This window comes from Cyprinus carpio, chromosome B3 (assembly GCF_018340385.1).
Source record: "Cyprinus carpio isolate SPL01 chromosome B3, ASM1834038v1, whole genome shotgun sequence".
In the NCBI taxonomy this organism is placed as follows: domain Eukaryota; kingdom Metazoa; phylum Chordata; class Actinopteri; order Cypriniformes; family Cyprinidae; genus Cyprinus; species Cyprinus carpio.
Window position 1 is genome coordinate 16,652,694 of NC_056599.1, and position 12,930 is coordinate 16,665,623.

The 12,930-nt window shown below is 36.9% G+C and overlaps 1 protein-coding gene across 2 annotated transcripts in view; it reads right to left on the reverse strand.

Moving 5' to 3' along the window:
• The window catches only part of LOC109053172 (integrin alpha-3-like), a 47,260-nt gene that overhangs the window by 19,515 nt on the left and 14,815 nt on the right, over window positions 1–12,930 (reverse strand). For both annotated transcript variants that reach the window (XM_042719975.1, XM_042719974.1), the window contains exons 2-5: window positions 11,382–11,509; window positions 10,379–10,476; window positions 10,035–10,272; window positions 9,852–9,944 (exon numbers count right to left, since the gene is read on the reverse strand). In XM_042719975.1, coding sequence (XP_042575909.1) covers window positions 9,852–9,944; window positions 10,035–10,272; window positions 10,379–10,476; window positions 11,382–11,509 — 557 coding nt within the window. The remainder of the gene's footprint in view (window positions 1–9,851; window positions 9,945–10,034; window positions 10,273–10,378; window positions 10,477–11,381; window positions 11,510–12,930) is intronic.

A 12,930-nucleotide genomic window follows, 5' to 3' on the forward strand; every position in this document is an offset into this window, starting at 1 on the left:
GAGCAAAAGTAACAATATTATTGACACAGTTGTTGTCAGATTTCTTTGGTGATTTCAAATATGAAATTTAATCGTAAGCTTAGTGAACTGTTTTGAAGAATTGTTTCCCCATTCAAAGAGATAGAAGTTGCACTTGCATGCCTGAGAGGTGACATGACTTGTCTTAAAAGGACTTTGGCTGCGCCCTCCGGAGGTCGAATCCTCTGGAGGTCGCATTCTCTGTAAGATGCGTATACAGAGTGTCCTCAACCTAGAATTAAACCAGACGGCCTTCGTAGGACAGGGAGAAAAGGAAACAGGAAGTATCACGTTGCTATGCCAACACATTTAGAGCATCTAAATTGCACTCCGACAATAATTAAATGAAAAATGAGATGAAAATGACTTTAAGGAAAATTATCATTATTATATACAAGTAATTTGAAAAAGTGCTGCAGTGTACGTACAACAGACATCTGTTAGAGAAAATAAAGGATATTAAGAACAATGTTTATCCTGTTTTTACCGGAGGTGATTTAAAGTAAGTTGTAAACACCACATCTGCACTTGTGTGTACATCTGCCAGCGCCGGCATTTTTCAAATTAATTACTGTTGTTTGCGGTGACGCAAAGAACTGTGGGTTATCTGTAGCAGCGAAGGATACACCTCATGCATCCTCCGAATTCCTGTGAAATAAGGTCGCATTCGGAGTGCCCTACTTGCTTTTCTGAATTGAGATAGCCTTGAAGATGTATGCAGCCTTCGGATGCGACCTCTGGAGGGCGCAGCCTTCTAAATGAGACACAGCTTATGGATTCACACCGTAAGGTAAACTATTATTACGATTATTCCATGAAACTTTTATCACTTTTATCAGCTGATAAGTCACGGTGAAAGTGAAACTTTAATGACGCATAGTGCTTAAAGCCAGGTTAAAATTGAATGTTTACGGCCACATGAAGCTGTTATAGATTGAGGATTTTCTAGAAACAAGAATAAAATAACATTTTGTGTACCCTCCCTAACAAAATGATAGCTGAATTGTGGTACTTTATTCACTAAAATAAGTTTATTCCATGGTCTGTCTGAATACTGGATTCTGATTGGTTGACAGGTATGCAGTAAAACTTTTTAATGCACAGGTAGTTCCAAGTCAGTATAATTGCCGTTCCATATTAATGCCTTGCTTTAACTGATACACATAAACACACACACACACACACACACAGAGGGAGAGAGAGAGGTCAGAGATCGCAGATTGCACTGCACACAAACATAAACTTGCTGTCAATGCTTCCCTGTGATTTCTATAAAAAAATAGCCTAGAAACTAGATCGCTACATTATATTCCTCAACAGCGAGGTGGTAAAAGCACTGTTTTTGAAGTAATTAATTGTTTGTAGAGAGACGCGCAGAAGTAGGTAAAGTACACACAACTGTCATTCTCTCTCTCTCTCTCTCTCTCTCTCTCTCTCTCTCTCTCTCTCTCTCTCTCTCTATCTCTCGATAATTAATTGAAATAAATTCTATAATTCATTCAAATAAATGTGATCTTACCTCATTATTTTATCTCTGTGTCTGATTTAATGCGGGTAGAATGCTAGAGCTAAAAAACCGCAACTAATGAAAATAGCTGTAATTTTTACCCTTCCGGTCAAATATTGCGCTGAAAAGAGCAATACTAGTTTTAGCTTGTCTATAACTTGGCAAATGGCCATGGAATAATGGGTTAATCAACAGCTTGGCGTGCATTAAAGGATTTTAAATGCACTTTGCGGAGGCAATGGCCTCCATGTCGTGCATTTAAAATCCTTTAATGCACTACAAACCTTTGATTATCCCTGACTTAATCTTACCATATCCAAAAACTTGCTCACTCTGCTGTTATTTAATAGATTAAATGCTCTAGAATTTAACTGAATAGTGCATGGAGACACGTTTTTAATTAAAACAATCATATAATTCAAGAATTTATTGACTTTTAATGCACCTTATTTCGAAATGTATAGAAATACATACTTCATGTGTCCTTTAGTGATGATTATTTCATTTATTCACTATACTATTTATTACTAACGTCTCATTTCAGGTTTAGTTTGGCTCTAGTTTTGTATATATTCCAGTTTATATGAAAAGGTTCATGTAGCGTAAGTTAAAATTCATATACAGACTAAATCCTTTTCACTGAATGTGTTAAAATAAGTTTGAAAAGGTTGTGGGAAGTGTGATGGTGGTGACGCTGAAGGCGAGAGACCGTGGTGCTGTAGTTGGTTTATAGCATAAGTTTAGCTTTTAAGTTCTGGCGCTTTTATTTAGGCTTCAAAATTCATAAAAGTTAAATCATTTTGTGAAGATTATCTTGATGGACAAAACGTGTAAATTTCATGAAGTATGATTAAACACAGAGTTTTTTTTTTTTTTTTTCGATAATCCAAAAGCCTGTGGAATAATCCTATTGGCTTTTTGTCGAGGGAACCAGTGTGATGCTAACAGCCGATCCGCCTACAAAGTGACATCACAGTTCCCCCCACTCTATTGAGAATGAATGGGGGAAAATCACATGAGCGGAGGCAATAGGCTTGTTAAATTTCATACGGTACAGCAAAGATCGGCTGCCGCCTGACAAAAGCAATGCATTCTGGTTAGAACATTTGTCTGACTTTGATCGGCGCTGCAGCTGCCTAACGATCACAAGTATCGCGAGAGCAAAACGAGACCAGCCGCCGTGGTCAAGTCCTCAAAATCGGCTGCGAGAGCCTTGATGACGGCATGCTTTATTCTCATTGGTCAGATTCTGTGATGACAAGCATGACATGTGTTGCATGTTTTTTCTAACAGTTTGTGTTTAACTAACCCTAACAGTAAAAGCTTTTTTAGTGACTAGTGACATGACATACAGCCAAGTATGGTGACCCATACTCAGAATTTGTGCTCTGCATTTAACTCATCCAAAGTGCACACACACACACCATGAACACACACCCAGAGCAGTGGGCAGCCATATATGCTGCGGCGCCAGGGGAGCAGTTTGGGGTTCAGTGCCTTGCTCCAGGACACCTCAGTCATGGGATTGCCGGCCCGAGACTCGAATCCACAACCTTAGGGTTAGGAGTCAAACTCTCTAACCACTAGGCCACGACTTCCCCTAGTGTAGATGCACTGTAATCTTGAGTCATGTTTATCAAAAAACACTGATAAAAGCATATATACCCCCACTTTATTGGTGTTTAGTAGCCTATTTCTTAAACAGATGGCGCTGTATTAAGCAGTATATAAAAAGTGTATCTGTTTCTCATAAAAATATTTCTGTGTATTTGAGAAATATTGCATTTAATTCACTTCATCTGTGATAGAGTATGCAAACGTGGCCTAATGGTCAGGGGCGTCGGACTGGGGGTAAAACCAGTACTGATTACCAGGGCCCCAAAGGAAGAGAGGGCCCTTGAAAAGTCTGGAATATATTTTATTTTACCTGGATATTTTCATTGGGGGGTCATGGAGGCCCGTCAGGACTGCCTATGCATAGGGCCCGGGATCTTGTGCAACGCCCCTGCTAATGGTTAGAGAAGTTGTGGGGGGAAGTTGTGGCCTAATGGTTAGAGACTCAGACTCGTAACCCAAAGGTTGTGGATTCGAGCGCTCTCTCCCACCTTCAATACCATGACTTGAGCAAGGCACCTTGACCGAACCCCCAACTGCTCCCCGGGCACCGCAGCATAAATGGCTGCCCACTGCTCCGGGTGTGTGTTTACGGTGTGTGTGTGTTCATTGCTGTGTGTGTACACTTTGGACGGATAAATGCAGAGCACGAATTCCATTTATGGGTCACCATACTTGGCCACATGTCCCGTCAAAAAAAAAAAAAAAAACACTGCAAGAGCGTCATTACTGGGAGCAGAAAGTGTCCGACTTGAAATTTTAAATTTCACCCCGACTGCAAGCGGCTACTCTCACCAGCCGGTGGCAGGCTAGTGTAGTTCATCTCGAACAAGCCTTATGCCTCCATCACGATATAACTGGATATGATAGGTTGATTGGATGTGACTGGTTCGTGTGATAAATCCCACCTCTTGTTTTCGTGCAAGCTCTCGACCTGAATGAATTTGAAGGAAATGATGCAGTTATTGACTAATTATAAAGTAAGTAAATAATTCACCCACTTAGGCTATCATTGCTTTGTGTCACATCAAAATAAAACTTAAAATGGCCAGAAAACGTGATGAATATGAAAGTTTTTAGTGAGCATTCAGCTTGATTAAATGAAATATGCATCTTCGTGCCTTTATGACAATGACCTGAAAATAAGTTGACTATTAAAAAGAACAGCTGAACATCAGTTCACAAATGAAAAAAAAAAAAAAAAAACGGAGAGTCTGTTTACACTAAGTGCAAATAGCCCACCTTGTTGGCAGAGGCTATTTACACTAACTCCGTGCACCAACGTGTGATTACTACAAAAGACATGCATTTTTCAGTCATTTTTGATGGAATCGATCCGGGTTCAAATCCGGCACTTACAGTAATGTTTATAGTATATTGCTAAGAAAATACTGCTATTAATAAACTTGTAGAACAGGGGCGTTTCCTCCGAGGAGGCAAGGGTGGCAGAGTCACCTCAAAAAATTTGATGAGAAAATAATCGATATTACAGAAATGACACAATGCAAATATTACTAATAAATATGATATTAAAAGTATAAAATTCATTCGTTTTTATAAAGTAACACTGTCCAGCAGCAGCTTGCCTCCCTTCAGCCCATAGACTTACGTCAGAGAGCCCTTAGTGTGCCGTGGGTTTAGTGGGGGGGAATTGAGAATGAATGGGGGACAATCACGTGAAAGGAGTCAATGCCTCCATCGTGATATGATTGGATATGATCGGTTATGAATTTAGAAAATGTTCGGCCTTGGATTGGATATGATTGGTCTGTATGAAGAAAATGATGGCGTTATTGACTAAATATTACGTAAGTAAACAACTCTCCCGCTTAGATATTACTGCTATGTTTCATGTCAAAATAGAACTTCGATTCCACCTTTTTTTTTTTTTAAATCTCATATCACTTCGGGTAGGTGTAGGGAGGGCTTATATTGTCCCAATACGGTGGCATCCATTTAATAATTTGAATTAAAATTATAATTTACACTCAATATGTTATAATTGCATACTCTTTTTGTGTTTGTGGAGATATTAATTCTATTTTCAAATACTATTAAGGATAGACAATATGTGAATTTGGATACGGCAAATGACTTATTCATTAAGACATTCACCGCCACCTACTGGCAGTATTAGTTTACTTTACTTAGAGCCGTGGTTCCCAACCTTTTTCAACCCGCGGCCCACACAACCAAACACATATGTTTCCGTGGCCCACTGCAAAAAAATTTAACTGACCCCGCTATTTGCTGGGTTAATAACTGAGTACTCAGAAGTTAGGATGCCCCACCATCGCTCTTGCTCCATCTGTGCTCTGACCCACACATTTAGACCAATCTATTCCATTTGAAATAATAAATGCATTCAAAATATCTAATATGGCTTCAGCAGTTGATTGAGTTGGCAGAGACTTACAGAAAAATAAATCCTCTTGTAATTCTCCATTATGTACATACCGTACATAAGCAAGGTTGGTTGGAAAGGTTTGCTATATCGGTCGATTCATCCAACTGCAGGGTATAAAAGACACTCTTTTGAATGTTTTAAACCAACTTCTGATTTATGTCATCTGCCATTTCATTTATTCTTCTCTCAACTGTATTATCTGAAAGTGAAATCAGATTTAACTGCTTGCTGGCCTTTTCTCCACACATCACGCCAACCATTTCTTCCGTGGCAGGTAAAATAGAATTTTTAACCAATTGTGTGAGGTTTTCTAGCCTTTGCAAAGAGGAGATTTACTATTTAAACAATAAGATTTACTGCTTTACAGTTGTCGTTGCCAGAGAACGAAGTTTCAATATTTTTTTTCCTTCTTTGGTACTCGTTCAGTTTGTTCTCAAACTCAATAGGCTTGGACACATATTCACCGTGTGTAGTCTCCAAGTGCCGTCGTAGTTTGCTCATTTTCAAAGCTTCATTTAGTAAGATTTCTGAGAAAACAACGCAGAGCGGTAGCTGCTTGTTCTTTGCTCCCACACATATGAAGCCTAGATAGTCACCACTGTATTTTCTTTTAGATTTATTTTGAGTCTTTTCAGTGTCAGGCTTACTTGTAGATGGAGAAACATCTGCATTTGTTCTTTTCAGCGACCCTGTGGACAGCCATTTATCCATGTTTGAATCTGTTGTTCTGTAGCATTTGCAGCAAAAATATTTTAGATAAATTGGGGTTTATTCTTAAACCAATCAGCGAGCTCGAATAGTGGAAGCATAGTAGCAGTTTAATATTTATTTTTTGTTATTTAATTATATATATATATGAAATGATGATATTATGTTTTTTTTACAGATATTAACAATATTATTATTTCTTTTAATAGTAATTGGTGGCCCACAGGTTGTAAACCACTGACTTAGAGCATCATTTCATTAAAAAATTATTTCATATTTACATATTAATAAAAAAAATCCATATTAATAAAAAAACTAATTAAAGGCAAAGTTCACCCAAAAATGAAAGAAGGAAAAAAATCTTTCTAAAGCTATTTTTTTTTCATTATTTCTATTTTATACTCTTCTCATGTAACACAATAATGGCTTTAAATCATATTTTGCTGGTAATTTCTCACTTAAATTTGATGTGCGATTAGTATGTGATTAATTAGATTAATTAATAGCCACATTGTGTAATTAATTAAAGATTTCAATTGACTGACAGCCCTAAAATATATATTACATATATTTCTTAAATATATACAAGTATGTGTGTGTATTTATATATACTTATACAGTACACACACATATGGGACCCTAGACCACAAAACCAGTCATAAGGTCAGTTTTTTTGAAATTGAGATTTATACATCATCTGAAAGCTGAATAAATGAAATAAGCTTTCCATTGATGTATGGTTTATTAGGATCGGACAATATTTGGCCGAAATACCACTATTTGAAAATCTGGAATCTAAGGGTGCAAAAAAATCTAAAAACTGAGAAAATCGCCTTTAAAATTGTCCAAATCAAGTCCTTAGCAATGCATATTACTAATCAAAAATTAAGTTTTGATATATTTACAGTAGTAAATTTAAAAAAAAAAAATATCTTCATGGAACATGATCTTATCTTATTATCCTAATGATTTTTGGCATTAAAGAAAAATCTTTAATTTGTACATACAATGTACTGTTGGCTATTGCTACAAATATAACCATGCTTCTTATGACTGGTTTTGTGGTCCAGGGTCACATATATATGTCTTTAAGTTTGTTGCTTTGATAAGTGGAGGGTGTGTATTTTGGTTTTCCAAAGTTACTAGCCACACAGCATTTTTACTAGCCACATTTTTGTTGTTGTGAACTTACCTGATAAAAGTTGACTATGGCGTGCTAATATTTACTTGAACTAGATTTACAACCCTTTTAAATGTAAAACCACTGTACCAGTGGCGATTTCTTTAAGACTGCAAGGCAGCGCTTCGAAACTAGACGGTCATTGGATAAACGCTGCGATTATGTCCCGCCCACGGATGCTCAGCGTCTCTGGGGGTGAATGGGGAGTTGGCTGGCCCGGACTCCGAGCTTCTGCGTGATGATTGGAGGGTCTGTCGAAAGACTGCATCTCCTTTTGACTGACAGCGATTCTGTACTTTAAGGAATCACATGAAGCTATTCGCGCTCAGTCCCATCGCAGATTTCTCAAGTTCAGTCGAAATAAAAACTGCTGCAACCTATTTCTTTGATATTTGCTTGGCGAAATTGCTTGATTTTCATCATACATTTCACACAATTATACACCACATTCCTTGTTTCAGTTTTACAGAGTTTAATATTTTTTTTTTTGTTTCGTTCATTCATTCATTCATATAACGTTAGTAGGCTAGGCTAGCGTCGTGGGTGAAACTCATGGTGAAACTGCGCACGATGGCAGACGGTGCTAATATTGTCGACCTGATTTTGGCGAAGCCATTTGAAAGTGTTCCTTACGAGGAAAAACTTAGAATTAAACAGCAGGGCAGATCAACACCTAAGATTGATTTAGTGCAAAAGATAGGATTGCAGGATCCCCAAGTGCGATACAGAAATCTGTACATGGCCATCCTTGATAACATCTTGGAGCAGATTCCTCGACGTTTTTCAAATTTGGAAAGCATGCTCTTCTTAGAATTAGTCAATCCAGGGAAATTTGATGACATGAGACAGGTATTTCCAGAGGAGGCCTTCCAAAGTGTCCTGAAAAGTTATGGCCATCACTTTGATTCAGGAAGACTGAGGTCAGAACTTCAAGTCCTGTATTCAGATCAGGGCTTGCAGGGTAACAGGGGAAAGCTGTGTGATTACTTGGTGTTCCTTAAAGACATGGAGTTGGACAGTGCAATGCCTCAGCTTTACAAACTGTTCTCATTAGTGGCAACAATTGGAGCTACATCTGCAGGTGTAGAAAGGAGCTTCTCCTGTTTAAAGCGACTCAAGTCCTACACCCGAAAACACAATGGGCCAAGGCCATTTAAGCAGCCTAGCTCTGCAGGCCATTGAGAGGACACTGGTCAAGTCACTTGAAAAGACTCCTAGTTGGTACGACAGGGTCACAGACCATTTTCTTGAAAAGGAACGTAGGGCAGAATTTACTTTTAAATAAATAAACAATTTTATGATGTAGGCCGAAAATGAGTTTCCCCTCTCTGACAGACCAGTAGCCGCCACTGCACTGTACGTTTTAAATTTAAGTGACTAGACACACCAAAATCTAGAAGGTATTTATTATTATATATGTTATTGTTGTGTGTTTAGCTCTTTTTTTTTTTAAATGTATGTGTTTAGATAAAGAAATATAAAGTAGCTTCTTACTGCATAATAAAAGTGGTGCATGGATGTAGAAGATTAATAAAAAAGATAAAAAACTAAACTGAAAAAAAAATAAAATAAAACATTAGAAACACTGTCTGTTTAAATATCAGAATCAGACTCAGAATTACTTTATTGAACCACACTGGGAAATTCTTTGTTACAAGTTGCAATGGAAAGTAGGTCAGTCTCGAAACCTCACGAAAAATGCATGCCATGGCTCGGACAAAGTTGCTTTTATCTTCATTAAAATTTGAGGGGAACGTTCCTCTCATCATAAAGAACACTTGTAAAAGTTTTTTTAAATACACTTTTAACATCAGTACACATTTAACATCAGTCAGTCAAGCTTTATAATAATCAAGTATTATTTAATATAACTTAAGCATATTAGTCATTTTAACTGAACATTTTAATTTGTTTTTTCTGTCATTCAATGTTTCTGACAAAAAAAAAAGTGAAAAAAAATTACAAAAATACTGATAGGATAATAATGATACGAATTCTAATAATAAGAACTATAAAACACACTAAGGATTACTAAGGATTAATGAGCTGCTGGATTCATGAATATTAATCAGGTTTTGTGTGTTCGCTTGAACTGATTTGCTGAAATCAAAACAGGGACGTTAATAGGTGAGCGCCAGCCAATTGAATTGGCTAGTTGGAGTAGTTGGCTAGTTGGAGTCACTGTGTTACCTGCCACGAGCAAAATCCAACCGCATTTGGCGGGTTGGCGGGTGTTAATGTCAAGTCCTGCACATATATTATATAAACACAAACTTTTATTTTGGTTGGGATTAATCAAATAAATAATAGATGTAAATACACTAAAATAATTTTTTGTTGTTTTTCTTGTTGCTGTTGTTTCGAAAACTGAGTAAATTTCAGAAAATCCTGAAAGCAAGGTTGCAGCACTGCCTTACCAATGTAAATATTCCCTCTATTTGAGTTCGGAAGCTTGCTCTTCATGGGCTCAAACTTATCTTCAGGTTTATACCACAGTGAAAATGTGTTTCCTGCGTGTGACAGAAAATGATTAGAGGAGAATGTAACATCATTCTTGCATGTAGAAGCAAAATGTTTACAGGAAAACTAATTCCCCTCACCTTGCCAGTTAAAGCATCCAGGTGCGCCCAGGAAGATCTCCGTCTGAGTGATGGCAGCAGACATCCCAGCAAGACACATGCCTTCACTATTCTGATTATCACTGGGGTTACACACCTCATTGTATGACTGCCATTGAGAGTCTGCTGTGTTATACTGTAAATCATTTCCACGAACATAGCACTTCCCAATCATCCGAAAGTTGGTTGAAAAGTTTCGGATAAAACGATGGCCACAGGCCTAGTAAATAGAGTGATGAATACTAGGTTAGGATGGTAAAAGCAACGTTTTTTGTGGATTGATTTTTTATAGACCAACATAAGAGGGGTTCTTTTTATAAACTCACCAGTACACGGCCCCCTGGTTGACTCTGACTGGCTAACGACACACCTAGCCACATCCCATCCATCACATCATTTTTATGGTATGCTATGTCTTCAGAATCTGCATAACACAAAGCAATTATTCAGATTTGTTCTTTCTGTGGTACCATGCAAACATATGGGACACAACAACAACAATAATAGTTAGAAGTAAAAAAAAAAAAAATTAAGTCTGGTATGAATGGTATTTTTATAATATTATTAATGTTAGTGAGGCATTGTTATATTACTATTTATACTATTATTAGTATAATAATAAATATTATTGTATTATTATGAATTATAAATTACATAATATTTATTACTTAATATTTTAAATATCATTATGAATTGATATTTTTATTACTATATTTATTCTACATTATTAATACTATTTTAAAAAGGGATCAAATAAAGACATATAATTTACAAATATCAACAGATAAATAAATACATTTACCATTTATATATGTATATATATATATTCTTTTATAAATGTAAGATTTAATATATATTTTTTAGTTCATACATTTTTTATTTACTTTCTATTTTTCATAAATTATATAAATGTCATATAATTGCCGCCTCGGAATTATAAGGTTCTATCTGCATTCGGAGCAGTTTTGACATATAGAGCTTCAAAGTTTTTGCGTTCCATACACTTCTGTAGATAGAACCCTATTTGTTTTCTAAAAAAAGTCCAAAATTTACACAGCTTATAAAAGAAACCTCACAGAATGTAAATAAGTTGTCACAGAATAAGAGTATTTGAATAACTAAAGTTTGACAAAAATGTCAGAGAGAACTTTATAATTCCAAGGCAACAAAATAAATAAATAAATACATTTATGTTTCATATGATTGGCAGGACAATTAAAAAAATAAACACAACAACAACAACAACAATAGTATTTATAAATACTGTAAATCAGAAAAAAAGTGAAGGCCAAAAAAACTTATGGCTTGTATGAATGTCAGGAAAATTACTTGAGGTGAGAAGGTTCAGTCTTTTGCAGTCTTTGCGGTCTGCAGTGATTGGACAGGCATATACATCTCCAGTCTCATTGGCTGACACTCCCGACTCTGCTATCTCCTTCGGTGCTCCTACAAGAAGTCTGAAACATGTGTAAACCTGATTAAGCTCAAGTCTGTCTCGAGGCAGGATGTTACGCCGCAGTTGCCGCAGAACCATAATAATGGCTGTTTGATTAAAAAAAAATAATAATTTTTGTTTTTTCATACAGAGTTTTCAAGGATAAGGCAGAAATTCACATCCAGCCTTGTGCCAGGTATTGCTCATATGTTACCTTATCCTCACAATTTAGTGGACACTGCAGATAAACTTATGTGTAACCCTTATCTGTCTGGGCTTGTCGTGTTATGTGAACTGATTTTGACTGGAAGGACTTGTCAGAACCCATTACTTCCAGGACACAGTGCAACAAGGTACAGAAAACGTTGCTTAGAAAGCTACATGCTTTTAACTATCTGCAGAACCCTGCTGGTAAAAGAGATTAACATAAAGCATCTAAAAACCACAGGAGACGGTGATCACATTTCACTCAAATATGCTATGGAATAAGTAACTTCACACGTTCATGTGTCTACTTCTCTTCCTCTCTTTCCACAGGCAAGCTATCATGATACATACATTCTTTATCCCTTCCAGGGAAAATCGCTTACTCAAGCTCCACCTATGTAACCGATTTGATTTTGATCACAAAAATGAGGCAGCCTTAAAGATAAGAGTCAGGCCTAAGATACCCACATCAGTCATCATGTAATAGATGTAATCCTCAAGAGCCCTTGAGTAAAGTGAGCAGAATTAAAGCGACATTTCATTAAACTCTAATCACAAAATCAATGGATTTTATTTCAATATTTGCGAGAGCATGACAGACATAATAATGACTAAAGCGGTGCTGCCTGCAAGCTCGATTCATTAATGTTTCAGGATTTTTGGAGACACACACCCTAGTTGCTATTTTATCCACCTTGCAGCCTGAAGCCTCATAAATATTCCACTCTGTGAGGGATGAGATCTCATCAGATCATGACTCGTGTCTAACGGGATTATGAATGGGCTTTAGTGGACGATGCGGTCATTTCATCTTCTTTAAAATTCTGTTTGGTGAATTTTAACAGTAATGTATTATGTCTGACAGTCTAATCATCACAGATTCCTTCACCAGAGAACTTGGGTTGGAAGTAACATGATATTTGCCACAGTGAGTGGTATTTTTGTATTTTTTGATTCTTGTATGCCAGATCACTAAGCAGAGACACACTCGCCGACAGGTTTTGCAAAATCGCAGATTCAAAATCCTGCTCTGTGAAATGAGTTCTGACTGAAAAATACATTGGCGATGACCTACAGCCAATGAGAGAGCCAGATACAGGGCAGCCGGAAGTTCGGGGAGGAGTTACATGAAACATTATCTGAAACAGATGCAGTTCATGACCCCTTTAAAAAAACGGTAAAAGAAAAATAAAGAATTGCAAGAAAATACGATGCATGTCAGATCTGCATCATGTT